Source organism: Paramisgurnus dabryanus, chromosome 6 (assembly GCF_030506205.2).
Source record: "Paramisgurnus dabryanus chromosome 6, PD_genome_1.1, whole genome shotgun sequence".
NCBI classification, from domain to species: Eukaryota; Metazoa; Chordata; class Actinopteri; order Cypriniformes; family Cobitidae; genus Paramisgurnus; species Paramisgurnus dabryanus.
In genome coordinates, this window is record NC_133342.1 from 46,919,573 (window position 1) to 46,946,406 (window position 26,834).

General features: G+C 40.2%; 1 protein-coding gene across 1 annotated transcript in view; it reads right to left on the reverse strand.

Moving 5' to 3' along the window:
- Positions 1-2,446: 2,446 nt before the first annotated feature.
- LOC141282369 (uncharacterized) overlaps positions 2,447-26,834 on the reverse strand; it is a 50,439-nt gene continuing 26,051 nt past the window's right edge. Inside the window, exons 21-31 of the mRNA XM_073815124.1 lie at positions 26,349-26,609; positions 24,375-24,635; positions 23,474-23,734; positions 23,070-23,336; positions 11,726-11,983; positions 10,174-10,440; positions 9,606-9,869; positions 6,714-6,974; positions 4,260-4,520; positions 2,929-2,992; positions 2,447-2,489 (exon numbers count right to left, since the gene is read on the reverse strand). Coding sequence (XP_073671225.1) covers positions 2,447-2,489; positions 2,929-2,992; positions 4,260-4,520; positions 6,714-6,974; positions 9,606-9,869; positions 10,174-10,440; positions 11,726-11,983; positions 23,070-23,336; positions 23,474-23,734; positions 24,375-24,635; positions 26,349-26,609 — 2,468 coding nt within the window. The remainder of the gene's footprint in view (positions 2,490-2,928; positions 2,993-4,259; positions 4,521-6,713; positions 6,975-9,605; positions 9,870-10,173; positions 10,441-11,725; positions 11,984-23,069; positions 23,337-23,473; positions 23,735-24,374; positions 24,636-26,348; positions 26,610-26,834) is intronic.

Genomic DNA, 26,834 nt, shown 5'->3' on the forward strand with positions numbered 1-26,834 from the left:
TGCGAAGACAGAACTGCTTGTCATATCATCTGAACCAAAGATTCAGCACAGCCTTTCCATTCAGCTAGGTTCCTCGACCATTACGCCTTCCAGGATGGCCAAAAACCTGGGAGTGGTCACTGATGATCAGCTTAGCTTCACGGAGCATGTTGCTAGCACCGCTCGCTCTTGTAGATTCATCCTCTACAATATTAGGAAAATTAGACCTTTCCTAAATGAGGACGCTACTCATGTCCTACTCCAAGCTCTTGTTCTGTCCAGGCTGGACTACTGCAATGCCCTACTGGCTGGGCTTCCAGCCTGCACGACCAAACCCCTACAGATGATTCAGAACGCAGCGGCAAGAGTGGTCATCAATGAGCCATAGAGGGCACACGTCACTCCTCTCTTTGTCAAGTTACACTGGCTTCCTACAGCAGCTCGCATCAAATTAAAAGCTCTGCTCCCGGCCTTTAAAACCACCACTGTGTCAGCACCCCCTTACCTTCACTTATACAGCCTTATGTACCCTCTTGATCCCTGCGCTCTGCCACCGAGCGACAGCTTGTGGTTCCTTCTCGAAAAGGAAAAAAAAACAGTGCGTACCTTCTCAGGAGCTGTTCCACAACTGTGAAATTATCTGCCAGTCGTGACACGATCTGCTGACTCTGTAGCTGTCTTTAAGAATCGGCTAAAACCCATCTCTTCTACCATTACCTCACTTCCTAATAACAGACTTACTATCTTTCTCTATTTTTCCTTTATCTGTACATTTCTTTAAAAATTACTAACCCTCTTCTATGTATACTGTGTTGGACTTGGTGAGACTATTTCCATTACACTTATGTATTGCTGTTCTTGTGTTGCTATAATTGCTTCTATTGTTTACCTCATTTGTTAGTCGCTTTGTACAAAAGCGTCTGCTAAATGACTAAATGTTAGAAATGTTAGCAATGTTAGAAAACTACAGACCGGTATCCCTCCTTCTCTTCATTGCCAAGACTCTCAAGCTTGTGGTTTTTGATCAGCTCTCCTCCTTCACACAAAATAACCTCCTGAACCGCAATCAGTGTGGCTTCAAGAGTTGTCACTCCACAGAGACTGCACTGCTCTCAGTCATTGAAGCTCTAAGGCAGGCAAGGGCAGTCTCTAAATCAGGGCTAGGCAAGTTCAGTCCTACAGAGTCACAGTCCTGCAGAGTTTAGTTCCAACCCTAATCAAACACACCTGAACAAGCTAATCTGTGTCTTCAGGATTTAGACATCAGGTTAGATTATAAGATTTAGGCTAAACTATACAGGATTGCACCTCTCTAGGACCGAACTTGCCTACCCCTGCTCTAAATCATCTGTACTGATCCTACGACAGTGTTTCAGTGGTTCATGTAGGTTGTCTAAAAATCGGAAGGTTGGTGAATCAATCCCCGGCTCCACCTAACCAAGTGTTGTGGTATCTTTGAGCAAGACACCTAACCCCAGCAACTCCCGATGAGCAGGATTGCGCCTTGCATGGCTGACATCGCCGTCGTTGTATGAGTGAATGGGTGAATGTGAGGCAATATGTAAAGCGCTTTGAATGGCCATTGGTCTATGAAAGTGCTATATAAATGCAATCTATTTACTGGATCTATCTGCCGCTTTTGACACTGTAGGTCACTTCATCCCCCGTCTCCTAAGGCTATGGGTGTCTCTGGAACGGCACTACTTGAAACAAACTTGGAATGCTGGTACAATTAACTGAAATAAACATCCCTAATATAGATATAAAAAATTTGTGATGAGTGGTATGAAATCTTTCCCTGTGACGTGCACACCCAACTAACCGAAAATGACAATTTTCATAATCGGTTATTTCCGTTTTTATTGATTAGTTGTTTTAGCCTTACATATTTAATATTGAAACATAATATGAAGAGCTTAAAGCAGACAATAAACTTTATTTTAAGTTGCAGCCATGAATCATGATTTAGATTATGGTTTTGCTAGTCAAAGGTCAAGTGAATTTGGTTTGGTTTACTAAAAGAAGACTGCATGTGTTGCGGATGATTTCTGCCACTAGTGCATATACATGTGGTCTTAATTTTTTGTCATTGCTAAAGTGTATGGATACCTCAAAATACATACAGTGCAAAATCTTACACAAAGTATGTAGAAAGTAAATTGCAGTGGACACAAACGTGTGGCTACTGAAAGGATTTATAAAAAGTAGATGAGCAGAACAACAAGGTTGATGAATTTTTGGATTGTTACCTGTTTGAATCTGTACAGGTGCACTGGCTTCACTGCTGTAGTTTGTGCCTACAGCCCTCACTGTGACCGTGTATTGCTGTCCGCAGGCCAAAGGTGAAAGGACGCATGAGGTGGATGCTGAGGTGCAGTTAACCGATTGGCCATTAACACTGCTGGCTGTCACTGAGTAAAGCACCGCCCCTTGGCTACTTCCCCAGGTTACTGTTGCTGTGTTACTGCTAGAGTTCACATTGGCAGATACATTTTGTGGTGGGCATGGAGCTGGAAAAATGACACAAAACGATAAGCTCAGTGTTAATGTCAACATGAAATGACATACATTTGCTCAATTTACTATTATGTAATGCATTACAGGGGGTACTTGATGGTCAACCATGGGTGTGGATGTGAAAGATCAATCTTCAAATTTCTACAAACACTTTTTATCAGTGTTTGTGTTCCTTGGGTTCGTACCCATGACCTTTTGCGATGTAAACACAATGCTCTACCACTGAGCTATACAAAAACATTAACGTTAACCATTATTAAAATAGTGGCATTATCTTATGCCACATTACCCATTGTCATTACCAACTGGCATATATACAGTAACCATTACCGACTACCTGCCTGCTAGATCCCATCCCACCCATCTCCTTCAGTCTATTTCTCCATCAGTTATTCCTGCTCTCTAATTCTGCAATGTTAGAAAACTACAGACCGGTATCCCTCCATCTCTTCATTGCCAAAACTCTCAAGCGTGTGGTTTTTGATCAGCTCTCCTCCTTCACACAAAATAACCTCCTTGGACCTCAATCAGTGTGGCTTCAAGAGTTGTCACTCCACAGAGACTGCACTGCTCTCAGTCATTGAAGCCCTAAGGCAGGCACAAGGGCGGTCTCTAAATCAGGGCTAGGCAAGTTCAGTCCTACAGAGTCACAGTTCTGCAGAGTTAAGTTCCAATCCTTATCAAACACACCTGAACAAGCTAATCAGTGTCTTCAGGATCTAGACATCAGGTTAGATTATAAGATTTAGGCTAAACTATGCAGGATTGCCCTCTCTAGTATCGAACTTGCCTAAACCTGCTCTAAATCATCTGTACTGATCCTACTGGATCTATATGCCGCTTTTGACACTGTCAGTCACCACATCCCCCTGTCGCTTAAAGCAACACTAAAGAGTTTTTGCTCTTTGCTCCCCCTACAGGTTAGAAACGTAATTGTCCATTACCCACTGTCGTTAATACTGCAGCATAGCTGGCTCTGATTGGATTGTAGGTCTGCCGTAAAGCAAGTTTTTGTAGTTTTCACTCGGACTACAGGACCACGACCCGACGGTTGGACACTTCTTTAGTGCGGCTTTGGCCGATAGAGGTCTGCAAAGCGAATGTGAAAGTGCCGTTCACCCTGTTTCGAGTGGATTAACGACTGAAACTTTTTTGGAAACATTATTTTAAGGTAAAAAAAAACTCTTTGTTTTTGCTTTAAGGCTATGAGTGTCTCTGGAAAGGCACTACTTGAAAAAAACTGCTGGTAAAATTAACTGAAATAAATATCCCTAATATAGATATGAAGAATGTGTAATGAGTGGTATGAAATCTTCTCTGTGACGTGCACACCCAACTAACCGATAATGACGATTTTCATAACTGGTTATTTCCGTTTTTATTGATTAGTTGTTTTAGCCTTACATATTTAATATTGAAACATAATATGAAGAGCTTAAAGTAGACAATAAACTTTAGTTTAAGTTGCAGATGTGATCCATGATTTAGATTATGGTCTTGCCAGTCGAAAATCAAGTGAATTTGGTTTGGTTTATTAAAAGAAGACTGCATGTGTTGCGGATTTCTGCCACTAGTGTATACATGTGGTCTTAATTTTTTGTCATTGCTAAAGTTTATGGATACTTCAAAATACATACAGTGCAAAATTTTACACAAAGTATGTAGAAAGTAAATTGCAGTGGACAAAAACGTGTGGCTACTGAAAGGATTTGTAAAAAGTAGATGAGCAGAACAACAAGGTTGGTGAGTTTTTGGATTGTTACCTGTTTGAATCTGTACAGGTGCACTTGCTTCACTGCTGTAGTTTGTGCCTACAGCCCTCACTGTGATCGTGTATTGCTGTCCGCAGGTCAAAGGTGAAAGGACGCATGAGGTGGACGCTGAGGTGCAGTTAACCGATTGGCCATTAACACTGCTGGCTGTCACTGAGTAAAGCACCGCCCCTTGGCTACTTCCCCAGGTTACTGTTGCTGTGTTACTGCTAGAGTTCACATTGGCAGATACATTTTGTGGTGGGCATGGAGCTGGATAAATGACACAAAACGATTAGCTCAGTGTTAATGTCAACATGAAATGACATACATTTGCTCAATTTACTATAATGTGATGCATTACATGTTGTATTTGATGGTCAAACATAGGTGTGGATGTGAAAGACTACTCCTCAAATTTCTACAATAGACATTTTCATTCGCCTTCTAGACCGAGATCAAAATCACCCAATATCTCAAGGTAATGCTTCTTTTTAAAAATGTATCAACTTTGATCATTATTTCATAATATTGCCAAAGCTACTGGTAAATTAACCTTTGTATACATACATTTATGCATTTGGCAAATGCTTTTATCCAAAGAGACTTACAGTACATTACAAGCTCTGTACATTTTATATACATTGCGCTGTAAACACTATACTACTGAGCTATACAGGAACATTAACGTTAACCATTATTAAAATTATGGCATTATCTATAGTATGCAACATTACCCACTGGCATTCCCGACTGGTATATAAACAGTAACCATTACCGACTACCTGCCTGCTAGATCCCATCCCCATCCATCTACTTCAAGCTGGGTACACACCAAAAGATTTTTTACATTTTATAAGATTTTTAAAATGTGATAGACCACAAACATGAGGATAAAAAATCCTAGATTTAATAATTTTGCTCTTATAGTGTGTGGTGTGCCATTATGTGTCAAAGACAGCACACCCCACACAAACAGATTTTTAACCAGAGTCTCGACTGTGAACACAGGAAATCCCACAAAATTTTGTGAGACTTTAAAATAAGCATGGCGGAGGATATGCAGGAAGACATTTCAATGATAGTGCTTGAATATTTACGATTCGCGATCGGTGCGGCTGAGACGTTCTTCCGAGGAGGTTCGGACACTCTTAACACACCTCACACGAAGGGACAATCTGATAAATTAATCTGTAGAACCATTGCGATACTCGGGACATAGCTAGGATTGTCGGAAGTAGGGAAATCGACCCAAAATCAGCCCAATTTTCTTTTGGTGTGTACCCAGCATAAGTCTATTTCGCCATCGGTTATCCCTGCTCTCACCCACATTATCAACTTATCTCTCTCCACTGGTACATTTCCAACAGCTTATAAAAGGCCCGTATATCCCCACTGCTAAAGAAACCCACACTAAATTCTGCAATATTAGAAAACTACAGACCGGTATCCCTTCTTCCCTTCATTGCCAAGACTCTCAAGCTTGTGGTTTTTGATCAGCTCTCCTCCTTCACACAAAATAAACTCCTGGACCTCAATCAGTGTGGCTTCAAGAGTTGTAACTCCACAGAGATTGCACTGCTCTCAGTCATTAAAGCTCTAAGGCAGGCGAGGACAGTCTCTAAATCAGGGCTAGGCAAGTTCGGTCCTACAGAGTCACAGTCCTGCAGAGTTTAGTTCCAACCCTAATCAAACACACCTGAACAAGCTAATCAGTGTCTTCAGGATTTAGACATCAGGTTAGATTATAATATTTAGGTTAAACTATGCAGGATTGCGCCTCTCTAAGACCGAACTTGCCTAACCCTGCTCTAAATCATCTGTACTGATCCTACTGGATCTCTCTGCCGCTTTTGACACTGTCAGTCACCACATCCCCCTGTCTCTTAAGGCTATGGGTGTCTCTGGAACGGCACTACTTGAAAAAAACTTGGAATGCTGGTAAAATTAACTGAAATAAATATCCATAATATAGGATATGAAAAATGTGTGATGAGTGGTATGAAATCTTCTCCGTGACGTGCACACCCTACTAACAGAAAATGAAAATTTTAATAATCGGTTATTTCCGTTTTTATTGATTAATTGTTTTAGCCTTACATATTTAAGATTGAAACATAATATGAGAGCTTAAAGCAGACAATAAACTTTAGTTTAAGTTGCAGATGTGATCCATGATTTAGATTATGCTTTTGCCAGTCGAAAGTCAAGTGAATTTGTTTTGGTTTATTAAAAGAAGACTGCATGTGTTGCGAATGATTTCTGCCACTAGTGTATATACATGTGGTCTTAATTTTTTTGTCATTGCTAAAGTGTATATGGATACCTCAAACTACATACAGTGCACAATCTTACACAAAGTATGTAGAAAGTAAATTGCAGTGGACAAAAACGTGTGGCTACTGAAAGGATTTATAAAAAGTAGATGAGCAGAACAACAAGGTTGATGAGTTTTTGGATTGTTACCTGTTTGAATCTGTACAGGTGCACTGGCTTCACTGCTGTAGTTTGTGCCTACAGCCCTCATTGTGACCGTGTATTGCTGTCCGCAGGTCAAAGGTGAAAGGACGCATGAGGTGGACGCTGAGGTGCAGTTAACCGATTGGCCATTAACACTACTGGCTGTCACTGAGTAAAGCACCGCCCCTTGGCTACTTCCCCAGGTTACTGTTGCTGTGTTACTGCTAGAGTTCACATTGGCAGATACATTTTGTGGTGGGCATGGAGCTGGATAAATGGCAAAAAATTATTAGCTCAGTGTTAATGTCAACATCAAATTAAAACATTTCCACATTTTACTATAATGTGATGCATTACAGGGGGCACTTGATGGTCAAACATGGCTGTGGATGTGAAAGACCAATTTTCAAATTCTACAGACATTTTCAGTCGCCTTCTAGACCGAGATCAAAATCACTATATATATCTCAGGTTAATGCTTCTTTAAAAAAAATATCAACATTGATCATTATGTTGTAATATGGCCAAAACTACTGGTGTATTAACCTTTGTATACATAAATTTATGCATTTGGCAGATGCTTTTATCCAAAGCGACTAACAGTGCATTACAAGCTCTATACATTTTTATCAGTATTTGTATTCCCTGGGTTCGACCTTCTGAGGTACTGAAATCTGACAAGATTTACTTTGCATAAAAAAAAAATCACATGTGCACTCAGCAATGGATCTTTTTACCCTGTGTTTTACCCTCAATCAGACTGAGTCCCAATTGCAAATCCATCAGCGCTCGAGCTCTCTGGTAAATAACCCCTACTACATTGGAACTGATCAAGGTGCAGGACCCAATTTTCTTTCGAATTCTTGGGAGGGGAAAATCTGGGCAAATAATCCTGTAGTGTGAGCCCAGCTTAAAGAGCCACACAGGAAATTACTGAAATTAATCGAAAATTACCTGTATGCATTGTATCATGTAGCTGTCCATCAATGTAAATGATGTGCAAAGTACTTAAACCAAAAAGTGCACGATTAATAAAGGTATTGGCTTCTAAAGTAGGGAGTCGACTCTGAATCACTGAAACGAGTTGTCAAATGTATTGAATCTACGTAGATAGATTCTACTTTGCATAATAATCTCCGCCTACAGTCTTCAGAGAAATGAAAACTCTGACCTGCCCACAGACACTTCAGCTACTTAATATGTAAACATCATGTCAAGAAGAAATTACTTTTTCAAGAAGGGATTTACTAAACGTTAGGTAATGAAAGATGGTTCAGTACCAGGGCTTGACATTAACTTTTTTGCTCACCAGCCAAAGTGGCTAGTTGTTTTAAAAAGTTACTAGCCACTCAGCATTTTTACTGGCCACAATTTTGTTGCTGGTAAAATACATTTAAAATGATTAAACTTGACTTTGGCTTCCTAAAATGACTTTAATTCGAGCAAATTTACTTGGTTTAGCTAAATTAGATGCAGATTGAATATCAAATGCAGTCTGACCACACAAATTAAGACAAAATTTATTAGCTGGTATATACCAGATGTCAGTATCATATCTTTAGGTGCATGAAAAACATGCTAGTAAAGCATCAATAGATAAAAAGTGCCGTTTTGGTTTGCAACGCTCCGCTGATCGCGCGTTGCGCTGGGTGCAGAGTGCTCATGGGAGTTGTAGTTTCCCAGTGACGCGTTGCGCATGGTTTATCATTTCGCATAACTTTTAAGAAAACTACAATTACAAAATTATATTCAACCTGCCAAAGTGGCTAGTGTGATTGGCTGCCTTACCCGCCACAGCCGAAATCTACCCGCATTTGGCGGGTGTTAATGTCAAGCCCTTTTCAGTACGCACTTTATTTGGAACAACATGCATCTCCTAACCACAACTTGTAAGTAGCCTATGATTATTACATTATCCCTGCTAAAAAAAAACAACAGACACCATCACAGAAATTCTATTGGTTTTGTTGGTTTTATTGGGAATTTTATTGGTTCTAATGGAATTCGGCCCAAAACACACTACAGTGTACAGGTATTGGTCTTTGTTGGTCTCCGATGGTATGTATTGGTTCTATGTATTGGTTAAACTAATGTTTACTACTTGCTTAAATAAGTGTACTCTAAAAATGCTAGTGTCTGTCATCGTTTTTATAACTTGGACTAATGATGAATGATGTGTATTGATGTCAGTGTTTAAACTCTTTAATATACTGTCAGTGAGTCACATTAGCAAGCGGCTAACACATGTTGCACTACTGTTTACAGATGTTTGCTATGGCCCGGTTAGCATACATGCTTGCTTAAATGAGTGTAAAAATGTTAGTGTCTGTTGTAGTTTTTATTGCTTGGATTAATGATGAATGATGTGTATTGATGTCGCTAATGTCTTCTCAGCAAGCCATGTTAGCACTAGGTCAATGCATGTTGCGCTATTGTTGAATTGTTGAATTGTGCGAAGACTGTGTCAGTTGACCAATCAGAGCAGAGTAGGTGGGGTTTAGGCAAACTGAGTTGTTGGACCGCTTCACACTAAACATTTGGGGATCTCTGAGAAATTAAGTATTACATTTATATATAAAAAATAATAGTGTTTTTTGACCTTGCATGCATTAAAACTTGTTGTCCGGGACTTATAACCAGTGGTAGGAAGCTTAGAATTTGTATCTTACTGGCCCTATCAACTTCTTAGTGTTTTTATTACTCTAGCCCTTAGATATGACTCTGGTCCCATCTTTAAAGTTATTGAATTGCATTTATTCACCAGATAACATTGTCTGATCATTTAGAAATGTTACAGCACATCTCTCCTTGACATGAGACACTCTAATATGAGGTTTTATTACATTGTAGATCTTACAGCAGAATGAAAGGAGTGTTTGTGGGAAAAATTTCTGTTACCTGTCTGTCTCTGCAGTGTGTTGCTTGCACTGGTGCACAGGCCTTGTGTTGCGTTCATTCCAAACGTGTACGTCTGACCACACTGCAGTCCGTCCACTACACAGGATTGACCGTTCAAAGGTCCGCAGCCTAGCCGAACACCCTGAGCGTTCACCGCGCTTACAGAAACCACAACTCCACTCAACGCTGAGCCGGACCACGTCACCATAGCGGACCGAGAACTACAGTTCAGAACAGCGTCAGACAGAACCGGTGCACACGGTGCTAAGAGAGATAAGGAGATGAGAGATGATTTTAAAAAGTTACAATAACACCATATTTTTAACATAGTTACACTATGATTATGATAATACTGTGTATAATACCTTTGAATACTGTGTATTATAAAATGCATAGTATATGAATATGGTAATGCTACAGTATCATGGTACATAACAGTGGCAAAAATTTTGGACACTTCTGTTACACTTAACATGGCCACCACAGTGCATTATGTAAGAGGATGTCTGAACTGTAGACAAAATTTCGGTTTAGTATCATTTTAAAATGGTGTGTAAGTCACCCTAACCTGTGGTAAAGTTGGACATCATGTTGGCTGTACTACTACAGTTGTTTCTGGTAGCAGTGACGCTGATGTTGTATTGACTGCCACACTGTAGATTGGTAAGAGTGCAGTTTGAGTTTGTTGTATTACACTCCACACCAGCAGAGGACACCGTGGTGCCATTGGCTCTCGCCGTGTATTGAACTCCAGGTATAGAGGTCCAGGACACGAATGCGGTGTTAGAAGAGCAGTCCAACAACACAGCAGAGACTGAGCTGGGTGGACAGGGCCCTATAGAGGAGGATAAAACACAGACTATTAAAAGAAATTGTTCACCAAAAAAATAAAATCAGCCCATAATTTACTCATCTCATTGCCTTTGGCCGGTGTATATGGTTTGGTCCTTGCTCTTCCTAGCTTTGTAATGGCATTAAATAGTGACGTCATCAGTAAAAGAAATCAGATTCCAGGTCAGCAGGTAATTAAGTCATTGGTTCTCACGAGTCTTTTGACTAATCGTCATGTATGTTGTGATAAAACACGCAGTCATAAGACACGCAATGACAAATGATCGTTGTACGTATTGAGGTAGAGCCGATGTGCCATCCTTTATTATCTAGACATGTTTACATTTAAAAGCCAGGGTTTCGATTTCTAAATACACAAAAATATGAAACGTTTCTCTCACAAATTTAACGTTTAGCTTCAGAAGACCAATATTAACCCACCAGAGTTGTATTGATTTATTTTGCTGATAATGGATGGGCTTTAAACAGTGGCCACTATTCAATGCCATTACAAAGCTATAGACGGTTTCAGCAGTAACAACATAAACAAACGGCTTTCGTGGAACAAACGTAACTTCAGGTAAACTCCATCATGAATCAATAACAACAGAACTTTTAGAGTAGTTTATTTCTGATAACAAGCTAAATAAATAACAAGTAGATTCCCTTAGTTCAAATTATAGCTAAAGCGGATCAAAAGGTACACTGAGCTAACATTACTGTGTAAAATGTGTAGGGGAGAGTGGGGTAAGTTCTCACATGGGTAAGATGTTAGTTTGTGTGACGACTTTTTTATAGTCAATTTAGTGTTTACATCTGGTCAAGATTGCTCTAATCTGACATTAGCACAATTTTCTTATTTTTTTGGCTTTAAAAATATGCACTTTTTTTTAACATAAAAGATAAAACGGAAGACTCTTTGGATATATAATGAATGTAATACTACTCTATAGGTACTCAAGATTAACATGATATAAGCAGAACAGCTTGTGTTATGTGAGCTTTAATATAACTATAAATGTGTTTTGCTGGAAAAGCAAAGTCTTCAGTTTTAACTTTTTTGATCAAAATCTGTATGTCCAGAATTAAGCAACAATGAAATGGCATTCGAAACCTTTAATAACAAGATTCATTTCTGCATTCACATTATTACATAAATGTCGTCAAATATCAAGAATGTGTATCTGGGCAAATTTTGGTTTTATATGGACCAAATATTCTGCAGGAAAAATATTTTTAAGTGGTAGTCACAGTGGTCGTGAGCATACTTTGTCTAAATGATACCGTACCTGATGTTATCTGACTGGTCACACTCTTGGCGGTACAGCTGTTGCTCTGAGCGGCCACAGTGATGTTATAGGTTTGTCCACAGCTGATGGCAGGAATAACGCAGGATGTGGATGTGGAGTTACACGTCAGATTACCAGCCGTGGATACAGCTTTAGCACAGTAACTCAGTGATCCGTTACTTGACTGCCAGCTGATGCGAACAGCACCTGTTTGACAGTCTAACAGCTGACTGACCACAGACTCGGGAGCGCAGGGTGCTGAAAGACAAAAGCATAGTGTTCATTTAGTATATTATATGAGCTCTTTCAGAATAAATATAACATCTAAGGCAAGGGTGCCAATGCTCAGTCCTGGAGGGCCGGTGTCCTGCAGAGTTTAGCTACAACCCTAATCAAACACAGCTGAAGCAGCTAATTAAGATTTTACTTAGTGTAACAGACATCATCTGATATCTGACATCACCAAGCAAGCCAAGGGCATGTTATGATTATGCTCATTTGCCTCTCTATAAAATTGTTTCAGGTCATGTTATGTGTGTGTTTGTTTGTACCCGAGCGAGCCGCCGTACTTCTGGGTTTACGTGTGGATAGTGGCAAGGTAGGAGCTGTTGGCAGTGAATGTTTTTCAATGGTTATGGTCTATCACAGTGGGGTTTTATGGAACTATTTCATTTAAGGGTGGACCACTGTGTCAGGAATGGGGGTGGATGAACCCAAGTGCAGACAGCTCTCAACTCAAAAGACTTTTATTTTATAACAAAAACACCCTCGAGGGGGTAAACAAGGCAAGAATAAAATAATAACAAACAGGGCAAAACGAGACAGACTCCTGACCATGACACACGAACATACAATGATACCACCAAGACAAGAGACACAATGGCATTTAAATAGGGGAACTAATTAGGGGACAATAACCAACAGGTGAGAAAACTAATCATACATAATCAGGATACAGGAGGGTAAGGTTAAGACTAAAGACATGAGAGCACGTGCCACACATAACAAATAGGTCAAGTGACTCTCCACACAAACACTTATATGAGGGTGTCAGGATCCTGGTACTAGAAACAAGACAAAACACATATAATGACATTCAGGATCCTGACAAACTGGGGGCATGGTGCTTCTTCCCAACGTTAGTGTAAGTGACCTAAAAAGCGGCGTCAGGGTAGTCATTATCTGACTGTCACTAGCATTGTTGTTTATTCTTGTTTTGGGTTATTTTTTGTGTTTTGATTTAATCATTTTTTTGTATTATCTTTTTTGTTATTCTTTTCATAACCTTATTGGGTTGAGGTTTTCTTACTTTAATGGTAATCAAATTCTTTTGGATTCTATTTCTTTATTGGTTTGAATTTGTGGTATAATTTATTTTTGTTTTCTTATTACTTAAGTTTAGTTATGTTCTAATTTCCTTTTGTGATATGTGAGGTGCCTTCCCTTTGTGCAGGTGCCTCTGCAAAGATTTTTACTGTTTCTTTTGCCTATGTCAGCCTGCTGGTAATCTGATAGCTGGGGTGACTGGACGCGGCGCCTAAGTAACAAGCAGTTTTTGGGCAGTTGACTGTGCTGAGCCAGAGTGTTGTATGCACTGCTTTTTTCAATTTATGTGTTTTAAATTATTTGTCTGTCTTTTCTTTTGCCTTCAGGAGTGGGGTGGCGAATAGCATCTTGTGGTGATGTGTTCCCTGTCCTGATTGCAGTGCAGTGTTCACAGTGAGGTGTGCCGTGCTGTGGTATGCTGTGGTGCTTGTGTGCACGTGTGAGTGCTGTGTTTTCTCTGCTTAGGACGTCAGGTCTTCTCCCACCCTGAAGTTTTATGTTTGCTTTTACTATTTGAAACAGTGAATAAAATTTGAATTTATTTTAAATAAAGTTTTTTTCTCATTTACTCAACTCTGGTCTGAAACCTGACACAGTCGTGACAAACCTGTGTGCATTAAGGTAGAGGGCAGCCCCGGAAATAACCCCCGGGTGGCGTAGTTGGTACAAATCAGTAGTTGGTAACGCCACATTTGGCGTAGTCGGCAGGATATTCGACTGGTTATCAGATTCAGACTTTGAGGAGAGTTTTTTCTTGTGTGTGTTCTTTTACAGCACGTTGGTGACAGAGCATTGATTGGTTGAGTACCTTTTGTAGCATGCCATGGATAATGAATTGCAGGAAATGCGGGATTTAGCAGCCCAATTAAGGATGAATAATGAGAGGTTGCGACCGGAGCGTGCCGCGGTTGAGCTGCCCGATCCTGGTGCACCTTCTGTTAGTGAAGCACGCCCATCCGCGATCAGCTGATCTGATGTACAGTCGAACAATTTGTATTTATTCTAAGGGACCGACGCTGCCAAAGTTTTAATGGCAGGTCTAGTATCAGTATCGATGAGTGGCTTGAGGAGGCCCAAGCATGTATAAGAGGTCGTAATATGACCTCCGTAGAGCAAGCCTTTTTCCTATATGATTACCTTGAAGGAGAGGCCCAAAACGAGATTAAATACTGGTCTAGTGCTGATAAAAGTGATCTAGACAAAATTATTGCAGCACTGCGTGAAGTGTATGGTTGTGCATAGCCGTATATCGCTCTGCAAGAAGCATTTTTATCTCAGCGACAGTGCGAAGGAGAAACATTATTGGAGTTCTCCTTGGTGTTGTTGAGTCTCTTTGAGAGAATTTTCTGCTCCCGTTTAGTGTCCTCATGTCCACACCTTGTTGTAAATATTGGGGGGGTTCAGTGCCCTGTCTGGTAGATACTGGTTCCATGGTATCTACCATCACGGAATCTTGTTTCCGGTTGAGGTTTAAACCAGGGGGCCAAGATCGGTTGCAGTCATGTCACTGGCTGCAGCTCCACGCAGCGAATGGACTGGAAATTCTGTATATTGGATATCTTGAATTGGATATCGAACTGTGTGGTAGGGTTGCCGCAGTGACAGAATTTTCCCACCGGTTAATCGGCGTGTCACAAACCCGGTGATCCCGGTTTCAACGGGCGGAAGGGGCTTATAAATGCGCATTCAGACGTGCACATTTTACTTTCACTTTTGAATTACGCAACTGTTTAAATGCAGTGCTTGCGTACGCTGCTTTTAATCAAGTATGAATTTGCGTGCAATGCAGCTGGTTTAATTAAGTGCTTGAGTCAATGTGCGCAGGTAATTGTCACAGAACCCCCCAGTCCCAAGCAGAGCAACCGGATACTTCTCCATAAAGCGCTGCTTGAATGATGGGTTTATTATTTTTCTTGATGAAAAACACAACAACGAAACGATCTCGCTTATATTAAACATCATATATGTATATTATAACAAAAACGAGTAAACAGGCGTCTTCTGCCATCGTCTGGTCGGTCAGCTCATCTTGCACATTGGCAGAAATAAATGAAACCTGACACCGGCTGCTCTGTGACTTGACGCACGTTCAGCTCCGCTGAATTCAGGCAGCAGACACATTCAGTTGTTAGTGTGTTTGCTCTCTCTAACGAAACTAAATGATTTAATTACACGAAAATATCAAAACGACGGTGAAAGACGTTGTCGCGGTGGGCAAAGGATCTAACCGGTGAGAGGCTGAAGCACCAGTAATCACCGTTTCACCGACTATCGCGGCAAGCCTACTGTGCGGTAGTAAAATCCCTAATTGTGGAGTGTTGGTGGTCCGTGGTCCACGTAGTGGCACAGACACGCCTGGTATTTTGGGCATGAATGTGCTTAGCCGCTGTTATCGGGAGCTGTTCGGTTGGCACAGATCCACTTTATTCGAGTTGTCAAGTGTGGCTGAGGATGAAAATATGACCCAAGTATTTCAAAAATGCCAACAAGTTGTTTGTGCTGCTGACCGTGGTAATCACATAAAGGTAAGGGGCATAGGGTGTGTCACATTTCTGGCATTTGTCATGGCCCCCTGTTTCTCCTTGCTCATTGGTAAGTCTGTGTTGTTTGAGCCCACCGAGACCGGTTTGCCTATGGGACTATTGGCTTCACCCTCTTTAGTACAGGTGAGAGGGGGGACTGTTTCGGTCCCTGTCATAAATGTCGGAACCATTGGCATAGTACTGTATCCCACTATGGTTATTGGAATGTTAAGGGAGGTATATTTAGTGGGGCTACCAAATGGATTGACCGAGGTCTTAACCTTGATTGCACGGGTGGCTTCTTATGACATGTCGGATATGTAAGCACAGATAGTGTTGGTTGATTTAGAAGGACTGTCGGTCGAGGAACAGGAGCAGGTTAGGGCTCTCCTTCTTGAGTATCAAAGTGTGTTCTTGACACACAAAGGAGACCTGGGTTGTACCAACCTCCTTTTCCACGAGATCCCCCTAACTGACGACATTCCAGTCCGGCAGCGGTACCGACGTATTCCACCATCCGAGTAGTTTAAGAGTAGGTTAAGACCCACATCAGTCATTTGATAGACTCGCAAATCATCTGGGAGAGCTGAAGCCCATACACTTCCCCCATTGCATTAGTCCAGAAAAAGGACAGTAGTTTAAGCATGTGCTTAGACTACCGTAAGCTCAATTCCAAAACACATAAGGATGCGTTTCCGTTACCCCGGATTGTGGAGACGTTGGATTCATTGACGGGTGCCCACTGGTTTTCTACTTTAGATCTGCCCAGTTGGTATAACCAAGTTCCTGTCTCTGAATCCGACCGTCCGAAGACTGCCTTTTGCATGCCATTCGGGTTACTCAAATGGAATCGGATGCCGTTTGGTTTGTGCAATGCGTCAAGTACGTTCCAGTGCCTGACTGCCAGATGGGCAAAGTGTGTGTGTGTTTTCAGAGTGTGACAACCACATAGCTGATGATGATTGGCTTAATTTCCATCTTTAGCAAACCAGAGGCAGAGTTCACACACACGCACAGACAGTCAGTCCGAGCAGTTTATACAGTGTAAAAAAAGTCTGAGCAGTTTTGCTAACTTTGTCACTGGATTTACCAACTTTCTAGACCCCTGTAGCGACTTTATTTAAAAAAAAGCAACTAGGACAAATCTAGCGATCTTATCTGCCGTGGTTGGAGACTTTTGGAGACTGATGTGAAAGCATGCGTCATTCTCTCTTCTCAACGAGCAGCGGATGCTGCTGCTGTTGTTAGCCCCATCCAAGGCACTCACAGGCAGCCCGGTCCTCACGGTGAAGTCCGCCCAAGTCACACACACCCTTAACCACAAAGCAATGGCAGTACTACGAGCTCAAAGGTAGCGGTCGCAAACACAAAGTATAATATAAGCACTACTTTTCCATCGTTGAGGTGAAAGGCAGGAATGTTTATGTAACGTGCAACTTATATGTTATGTAAAGCACATGAATAAAGAGTCTCTCCACGTCTGTGGCAAGTCTGATCTAATGAAGCACATCACATCATCACATGCTGCTACAAAATTACTGGTTTCTCTCTAGTATCCATTTAATTCATTCAACAGATTTAATATTAGGGGCATCCAAGTTATTTGAAATATTTGATTTTTTTTAAGTATCACAATAATTACTTTCTCTGTTACTTTTATAATGATGTAACGCAGTTACTAACTCAGTTACTATTTGACCAGATGCGGCGCACTAAGTAACAAGCAGTTTTTGGGCAGTTGACTGTGTTAAGAGCCAGATTGTTGTATGCAATGCTTGTTTTAATTTATGTGTTTTAAATTATTTGTCTGTCTTTTCTTTTGCCTTCAGGAGTGGGGTGGCCAGTGGCAGCAGCATAGCATCTTGTGGTGGTGGGTTCCTTACCTGATTGCAGTGCACTGTTCACAGTGAGGTGTGGTGTGCAGTGGTGCATGTGTGCACGTGTAAGTCCTGTGTTTTCTCTGCTTAGGAAGTCAGACATCATATATGTGGGTGTAGTGTACTCAGTGTAAATAATGCTTATAGAAAGTTATGTGCAAGGATCAAGCAACTATTGTTTAAGTGTTATGGTTATACAACCCCAAATCAGAAAAAGTTGGGACACTGTAGAAATTGTGAGTAAAAAAGGAATGGAATAATTTACAAATCTTATAAACTTATATTTTATTCACAATAGAATATAGATAACATATCAAATGTAGAAACATTTTGAAATGTCATGCCAAATATTGGCTCATTTTGGATTTCATGAGAGCTGCATATTCCAAAAAAGTTGGGACAGGTAGCAATAAAAGGCTGGAAAATTTAAATGTACATATAAGGAACATCTTAAGGACTTATTTGCGACTTATTAGGTCAATTGGCAACATGATTGGGTATAAAAAAGCCTGTCAGAGTGGCAGTGTCTGTCAGAAGTCAAGATGGGGCAGAGAATCACCAATTTCCCCAATACTGAAGCAAAAAATAGTTTTCTGAGTTTCTCAGAGAAAATTTCAAAGAGTTTGAAGTTATCATCGTCTACAGTGCATAATATCATCCAAAGATTCAGAGAATCTGGAACAATCTCTGTGCGTAAGGGTCAAGGCTGGAAAACCATATTTGATGCCGTGATCTTTGGGCCCTTAGATGGCACTGCATCACATACAGGAATGCTACTGTAATGGAAATCATAACATGGGCTCTGAAATACTTCCAGAAAAACATTGTCGGTTAACAGCCGTTTCCGGCTAAAACTCTATAGGTCAAACAAGAAGCCATATCTAAACATGACCCAGTTTTCTCTGGGCCAAGGATCATTTAAAATGAACTTTGGCAAAGTGGAAAACTGTTCTTTGGTCAGACGAATCAAAATTTGAAGGTCTTTTTGGAAAACTGGGACGCCACTTCATCCGGACTAAAGAGGACAAGGACATCCCAAGTTGTTATTAGTGCCCATTTCAGAAACCTGCATCTCTGATGGTTTGGGGTTGCGTGAGTGCGTGTGGCATGGACAGCTTACACATCTGGAAAGCAGTGGTGGACAGTAACGAAGTAAATGTAATTTGTTACTGTACTTAAAGGTGCTCTAAGCGAATTGAAGCGTTTTAGACCATAAAACATTTTTTGTTACATACCGGAAACATCTCCTCACTATCTGCTTGCTGCCTGTCCGCTGATCAAACTGTAAAAAAACGCGATCTTTGTAGACAGCCCAGGCTTCACAAACGGCAATATCAACAAATGGCCAAACCTAGCTCACAAAACAAAACAAAGTATTCCAGCCAATAAACGACAAGAAGGATTTGGGGGTGGGGGTTGGGCGCGTTCATGAAAGCACGGAAGGGAGGGGGAGGGGGAGGAGTTGGCTACGTTCCGTCTGTTTGAAAACAGTTTCGAAAGTCAACAATAACTAACGTCTCGCAGATTCGCTTAGAGAACCTTTAAGTAGTTTTTTCGCGTATCTGTACTTTACTTAAGTACTTTTATTTTGGGAGACTTTTACTTTTACTTTACTACATTTTAAAATCAAATATCTTACTTTTTACTCCACTACATTTTAAAAAATCGGTCGTTCCTTTTTATTTATCAGTGGATAAAAAACGTAACTGGGCAAACTAAAGCTGCACAAAAAGAATGCACACGTGATGCGTCAAACCACCAATCAGGGTACAGCATGCGCTTCGTTTTGAACTTGTTTTGGTTGCCGCGCTGTTTCACGTAAGCTACGCGAGTCACGCGAGTGCAGCAGCCAGCCAATGCATCGTTTGGAGAATGAAACTGCATTCAAAAACAACAAAGGAGATAACTGACCCGTCACAACAACAATGGCCTTATTTACGCGAGTTTTTTTTAAGTCCTTGATTAAAAGAACGAGTCCTTCGTGTCTTCTCTGCCTGCCTTGAAACTGTGCTATTTCGTTTTAAAAGAATACTCTTTCAAATCTAAGGAAACGCGTAGAGGTAAGCCATTTTTATTCTGGTTATATTTTTAAATGAGCAATCTTAACAGTAGCTTGCAGAAAACTGTTAATTGTGTTGATAAAATATATACGACGTTATCATGAATTAACTTTAAGCTATGCAGGCTGAAGCTATTTTTAGCCGTATAGTTAGCTGTTTCACTTAAATTCATTGTATTTGAAGCTCAGTGCTCTGTTATTTTAAAATGACAATTAATCACTATCAACACTGTTGTAAAATATAAATGACATTCTGACTAGCCATGCAGTGTATGATGCTTAAACAGGCAGGTGGATTGGAGTGCTCCCTATTAACTGAGATTGTTATTTTCAAAAGTTTTGCTTCCAAAATATAATAATACATTTAATTATGTATTACAATATACATATGACATGCTAAAGCACATTAATCATTTCTGAAATTATATTCTGTAAGGCTTGTTTTATTTGTCAAAGAAAGGGAGACTTAACGTTATGTATTTAATGTTTTAAATCTGTTCTTTTGCAGAGAAAGCATCGTACTGCCAACATTAAAAGGTATGTTACTGTAACATCATCAAGGAAAGAAAACCTGGAGAGTGTGGAGGCTCCATCAACTTCCAGATAGTATAAGAAAACTCATGTGAACCTGTGCTTAATTCAAGTTTTTATTACACTTAAACTGTTAAAGGGGACAGAGAATGAAAAACCATTTTTACCTTGTCTTTGTTGAATAATGGTAGTCTACCCGCATTAACGAACATACAAAAAGTGCTAAACATGCTTAACATCTCAGTCTCATAGAAATTCCTCTTTTAGAAAAGTCAGCCAGAAAACGGCCCAATCTGAAAAACTGATGCTTATGACATCACAGGCATCTAACTGCCCCTCCACTTTCAAATAATTGGCTACATTTTTAGAGTGGCAGCAAAGTCAGCCAATCAGTAATGAGATTGCAAGTTAAGCCAATAGGGGGAGCCAAATAGGTGCAAAACCACTTGTTTAAAATCCCCACCCTAATAGAGCTATCTGAGAGAGGTTTTTAGGAAGCTTCTGAGGCATTACAGACTCAAACAAAAACATTTTTGTCTTCATGTCACATCACAGAACAAGAATAAATAACCAGTTCAATCATTCTATGTCACCTTTAAATTATTTAACAAATAAATCTTGAAATGAGACTTACTGCTCTCAAATCCTGTTATTTCATTTGGTGCTAAAGGAAATTTTTTTTTTTAAGGTTTTTGGCTTATGATAATTTTAATAGACATCAGTGTCTGATTAATTAATGTCCTTATATTAATAGATTGGTTAGCCAAGAGAGTTATTTCACATAATTTGAGTTTTGTGACAAAAATGATACGGCCATAATAAATCACAGTACTTTTGTACTTAAGTACATTTTGAGGCAGATACTTTTGTACTTTTACTCAAGTAAAAATTTTAAGCAAGTACTTCTACTTTTACTTGAGTAATATTTTACCCTGGGTATCTTTACTTTTACTCAAGTACATGATTTGTGTAATTCGTCCACCACTGGTGGAAAGGCACCATCAATGCTGAAAGGTTTATCCAAGTTTTAGAGCAACATATGCTCCCATTCAGACGTCGTCTCTTTCAGGGAAGACCTTGCATTTTCCAACATGACAATGCCAGACCACATACTACATCAATTACAACATCAAGACTGCGTAGAAGAAGGATCTGAGTACTGAAATGGCCAGTCTGCAGTCCAGATCTGTCACCCACAGAAAACATTTGGCGCATCATAAAGAGGAAGTGCGACGCAGAAGACCTAAGACAAGACTGGGACAACATTCCTATTCCTAAACATTGGTCCTGCTCCAGCTGTTCCTTATATGTACATTTAACTTTTCCTGCCTCTTATTGCTACCTGTCCCAACTTTTTTTGGAATGTGTTGCTCTCATGAAATCCAAAATGAGCCAATATTTGGACCGACATTTCAAAATGTCTCCTTTTCTACATTTGATATGTTAACTATATTCTATTGTGAATAAAATATAGGTTTATGAGATTTATAAATTATTCCATTCCTTTTTTACTCACAATTTCTACAGTGTCCCAACTTTTTCTGATTTGGGGTTGTAATTGAAACACTGTGATACATGCATATTTAGTTGCATATCCAATATAGTCATATCTAGTGTTATTACTAGGGATGCACCGAATCCAGATTTTTTGGGCTCGGCCGAATACCGAATCCACTGTTTAAGATTCGGCCGAATCCGAAACCGAATACCGAATCCTACTCGCATCCTTATTCCATTACAGGGCTCGCAAAATTTCAAAATCCCTGGTAGCCCTTCGGGCAGGCACTCTACAGTTTTTGGTAGCCCGAAATTTTGCCAATACAAAGCCAATAGGGCCTCTTACCACAATGTTTAATCTGCTATTCTTGTTGTTGTTTTGATGCTGTTGTTTTTTTAACAAACAAAAAAACTGGATTTCCATGTAAACCAACTGTTCCTGCTCATACCCACACCAGATATACCCACCATTTAAAAGTGGTTCAGTGGGTCACAAAACTCACAGTTTGGATCATCCAGTTACAGATTGGATAATTTTTTCGATCAGAAAAACAGGGGCTACTGTCGCTTTAAGATTCTGTACAGAGTCACTCTCTTCACTGCCCGTACAATCTATATCACTTTAAAGCTTGCTGCGAGAGATTTAATTTTCTTACGTGAGGATAGTAATGACTGACAGGACGATGTTGAAGGATTTGCACAAAAATCCATGACAAATCAGTACGGATTGCTTCCTGTACTGCGGCTTCGCCCGAACGCGAAAGTGAAAGTAAAACTCGATCGCGCGCTCAAACGCAATTTAAATACCCAATGCCTGAATTTCATGCACCACAATTACCCATCCAAATCTGTGAGAGGATACATAAGCATTTAAATATATTTTTTCCTCTCTATAAGTCAAGATAGCCCGACGGGCAGGGCGGGGATGCATTTTGATAGCCCAACTGCAAAGCACAATGAAAGCGAGGCGGTGCAATGCGTTAGTTTTTCCAGGTGCGTCCACGAAATGTGAAACGCCCCTAAGGCTCACCGGAAAAAAAAAACACTTATCTCCACGTCAGCACCTGATGTGTGTAATCAACGGCCGCGTGACGTCGACCAGCGTAGCGCAAGCTTAGGGTTCGGTTCGGTGGAAAAAAAATCTAAGATTCGGCCGAACTCAAACCCCGTCAAAAAGTCCAGTATTCGGCCGAATCCGAATCCTGGATTGGTGCATCCCTAGTTATTACTACTTGGTTGTAGTCATTATTTTATGTTACAAAAGCTTTAAGTCAGAATATTCTTTTAAACAACATTCAGACAACCAGACTTAAATAGGCATTTTGAGAAATTACAACTGTCTCTATGACAATACCTGAATAGAAATGAAGTCACAATGGTGGTTTGATTTAGTTTGGAAATCAGCTTTGCCAATTTGCACATTGAGTTGTGAAGAGGTGATATGTTAGTTGAAAGCAGTCTAATTCAGTGGCTCGGAAAACTTTGAAAGCCCCTTCAATAAATGACATTAAGGTTACATTTCTAAGCCTCACCTGTGATCAGAGAGCCAGTCATCTGTGAGCTGGCATTGCACGTCTGTCCAAGAGTCTGTATGGTCACAGCATACACATCACCACACTGCAGAGAGCTCAGCACACAGTTTGTGATGGAGCTGTTGGAGACACAGGTAGCCCTGTTACCACGAGATGAAAGGGCAGATACAGCAAAACCCTGAGCTCCTGTCCCATTCTGCCACGACACAGTGGTTGTCCCACGCACACAGTCCAATGTTGCATTGATGGAGCTGGCTGCACAAGGAACTATGGGTAAAACAAATACTAAGAATCAGAACTTTTAATCAGATTACAGTCTTTTCTTATGCATTTCATAAGCCATTTAAACAAACTGTAAGCAGGACAAAGGACATAGATTATAATTAGTTTTTGTTTATAGATACCTGACTGGGTACTGGCAGTAGTGCTGGGAGTGCTGGTGCACAGATTATCAGATGCGATCACATTAACGGAGTACACCTGACCACAGCTCAGTCCTGTGATATTACACTGTGAGCCTGAAGACTGGCAGGTGGTGGACAGGCCACTTGTGTCTCGTAAAGTGGCTGTGTAGTTCTGTCCACCTGCACTAGGTGTCCACGAAACCACTAATGAATTCAATCCACAGTCCACAGTGGGCAGGACATTCTGTGGGGTGCAAGGCACTAGAATAGAAAAAGAGAGAAACTGTTTGTCTTAATTGGTTCTGACTGTTGTGTCATAGCTGATCAGTTTGTATTGATTTTGATCCTTTTACACTTTGAATGCCCTGATGATTGTAGTTGTGTTTTCTTTGTTGACATATTTCTGTGGCAACTAAAAATTATTTTGATAATCAATTAATAATTGGATTGTTTATTTGATTATCCTGATTAAAAGCTAAACGATTGTTCAATTAGATTTTTGCTAACTTTAGTATAAACTTTGAGGAATTTACAAAGTGACATACTAATGTAATCTTTAATTTGGAACCTTAAATAAAATTCAAAAGTTTGTTTGTTTTACTTTTTCCTCAACAACAATTTAATATTAAAATCTTTTCAGTTAACCATTAATGTTGGGTTAACAAGCTGCAGTTGTCAATCTGGAAAATTAACTGAAATAATGATAATAATTGGTTATTTTTGATTTTATTGATTAATAATTTTGCCTTGTGTATAGATTCCTAAAAATACATACAGTGCAAAATATTATACGAAGCATGCAGAAAGTAAATTGAAGTGAACAAAAATGTGTTGCTACTGAAAAGATTTCTAAAAAAGAGATGAGGAGAACAACAGGGTTGGTGAGTTTTTGGATTGTTACCTGATTGGATCTGTACAGGTGCACTGGCTTCACTGCTGTAGTTTGTGCCTACAGCCCTCATTGTGACCGTGTATCGCTGTCCACAAGCCAAAGGTGAAAGGACGCATGAGGTGGACGCTGAGGTGCAGTTAACCGATTGGCCATTAACACTGCTGGCTGTCACTGAGTAAAGCACCGCCCCTTGGCTACTCCCCCAGATTACTGTTGCTGTGTTACTGCTACAGTTCACATTGGCAGATACATTTTGTGGTGGGCATGGAGCTGGATAAATGACACAAAACGATTAGCTCAGTGTTAATGTCAACATGAAATTAAATGCATTTCCACATTTTACTATGTGATGCATTTCATGTTGTATTTTATGGTCAAACATAGGTGTGGATGTGAAGACATCTCCTCAAATTGTACAGACATTTTCAGTCACCTTCTAGACCAGTGGTTCTCAAAATGTTTGAAACATTTCCTTAATTAACACACTAACAAGCTGATGAACTGAATCAGGTGTTTTATATATGGAGACATCTAAAATGTTCTGGGGGGGGGGGGGGGGCGAGGACTGGAGTTGAGAACCACTGTTCTAGACAGAGAGACAAATCACCCAGGGTAATGTTTTTTTTCCTTAAATGTATCAGCGTTGATCATAATGTCATAATATTGCCAAAACTACTGGTACATTAACCTTTGTATACATACATTTATGCATTTGGCAGATGCTTTTATCCAAAGCGACTCACAGTGCATTACAACCTCTATACATTTTTATTAATATTTGTGTTCCCTGAATTTGAACCAATGACCTTTTGCGCTGTAAACACTCTACTACTGAGCTATAAAATTATGGCATTATCTATAGTATGCAACATTACCCACTGGCATTTCCGACTGATATATATATATACAGTAACCATTACAGACTACCTGCCCGCTAGATCCCATCCCCACCCATCTCCTTTATTCTATTTCTCCATTGATTAACCCTGCTCTCACTCACATTATCAACTCATCTCTCTCCACTGGCACATTTCCAACAGCTTTTAAAAGGCCGTATATCCCCACTGCTGAAGAAACCCACACTAAATTCTGCAATGTTAGAAAACTACAGACCGGTATCCCTTCCTCCCTTCATTGCCAAGTCTTTTAAGCGTGTGGTTTTTGATCAGCTGTCCTCCTTCACACAAAATAACCTCCTGGACCTCAATCAGTGTGGCTTCAAGAGTTGTCACTCCACAGAGACTGCACTTTTCTCAGTCATTGAAGCCCTAAGGCAGGCGAGGGCAGTCTCTAAATCAGGGCTAGGCAAGTTCGGTCCTTCAGAGCCACAGTCCTGCAGAGTTTAGTTCCAACCCTAATCAAACACTCCTGAACAAGCTAGCAGTGTCTTCAGGATTTAGACATCAGGTTAGATTATAAGATTTAGGTTAAACTATGCAGGATTGCGCCTCTCTAGGACCGAACTTGCCTAACCCTGGCTCTAAATCATCTGTACTGATCCTACTGGATCTATTTGCCGCTTTTGACACTGTCAGTCACCACATCCCCCGTCTCTTAAGGCTATGGGTGTCTCTGGAAAGGCACTACTTGAAAAAAACTTGGAGTACTGGTAAAATTAACTAAAGAAATATCCCTAATATAGGATATGAAAAATGTGTGATGAGTGGTATAAAATCTTTCCCCATGACGTGCACACCCAACTAACCGATAATTATTTCCATTTTTATTGATTTGTTGTTTTAACCTGTCATATTTAAAGAAGACTGCATGTGCTGCGGATGATTTCTGCCACTAGTGTATATACTTGTGGTCTTAATTTTTAGTCATTGCTAAATTGTGTGGGTACCTCAAAATACATACAGTGCAAAATATTACATGAAGTATGTTGAAAGTTAATTGCAGTTGACAAAAATGTGTGGCTACTGAAAAGATTCCTAAAAAGTAGACAAGCAGAACGAGATTGACGAGTTTTTGGATTGTTACCTGTTTGGATCTGTACAGGTGCACTGGCTTCACTGCTGTAGTTTGTGCCTACAGCCCTCATTGTGACCGTGTATTGCTGTCCGCAGGCCAAAGGTGAAAGGACGCATGAGGTGGACGCTGAGGTGCAGTTAACCAATTGGCCATTAACACTGCTGGCTGTCACTGAGTAAAGCACCGCCCCTTGGCTACTTCCCCAGGTTACTGTTGCTGTGTTACTGCTAGAGTTCACATTGGCAGATACATTTTGTGGTGGGCATGGAGCTGGATAAATAACACAAAACGATTAGCTCAGTGTTAATGTCAACATGAAATGAAATACATTTGTTTTTTTACTGTAATGTGATGCATTACATACTGTATTTGAAGGTCAAACATGGGTGTGGATGTGAAAGACACATTTCTTACATTTTACAACAGACATTCTAGACTTCTAGACAGAGATAAAAATCACCCATGATATATAAAGTGGCCCACTGGTATTACAGA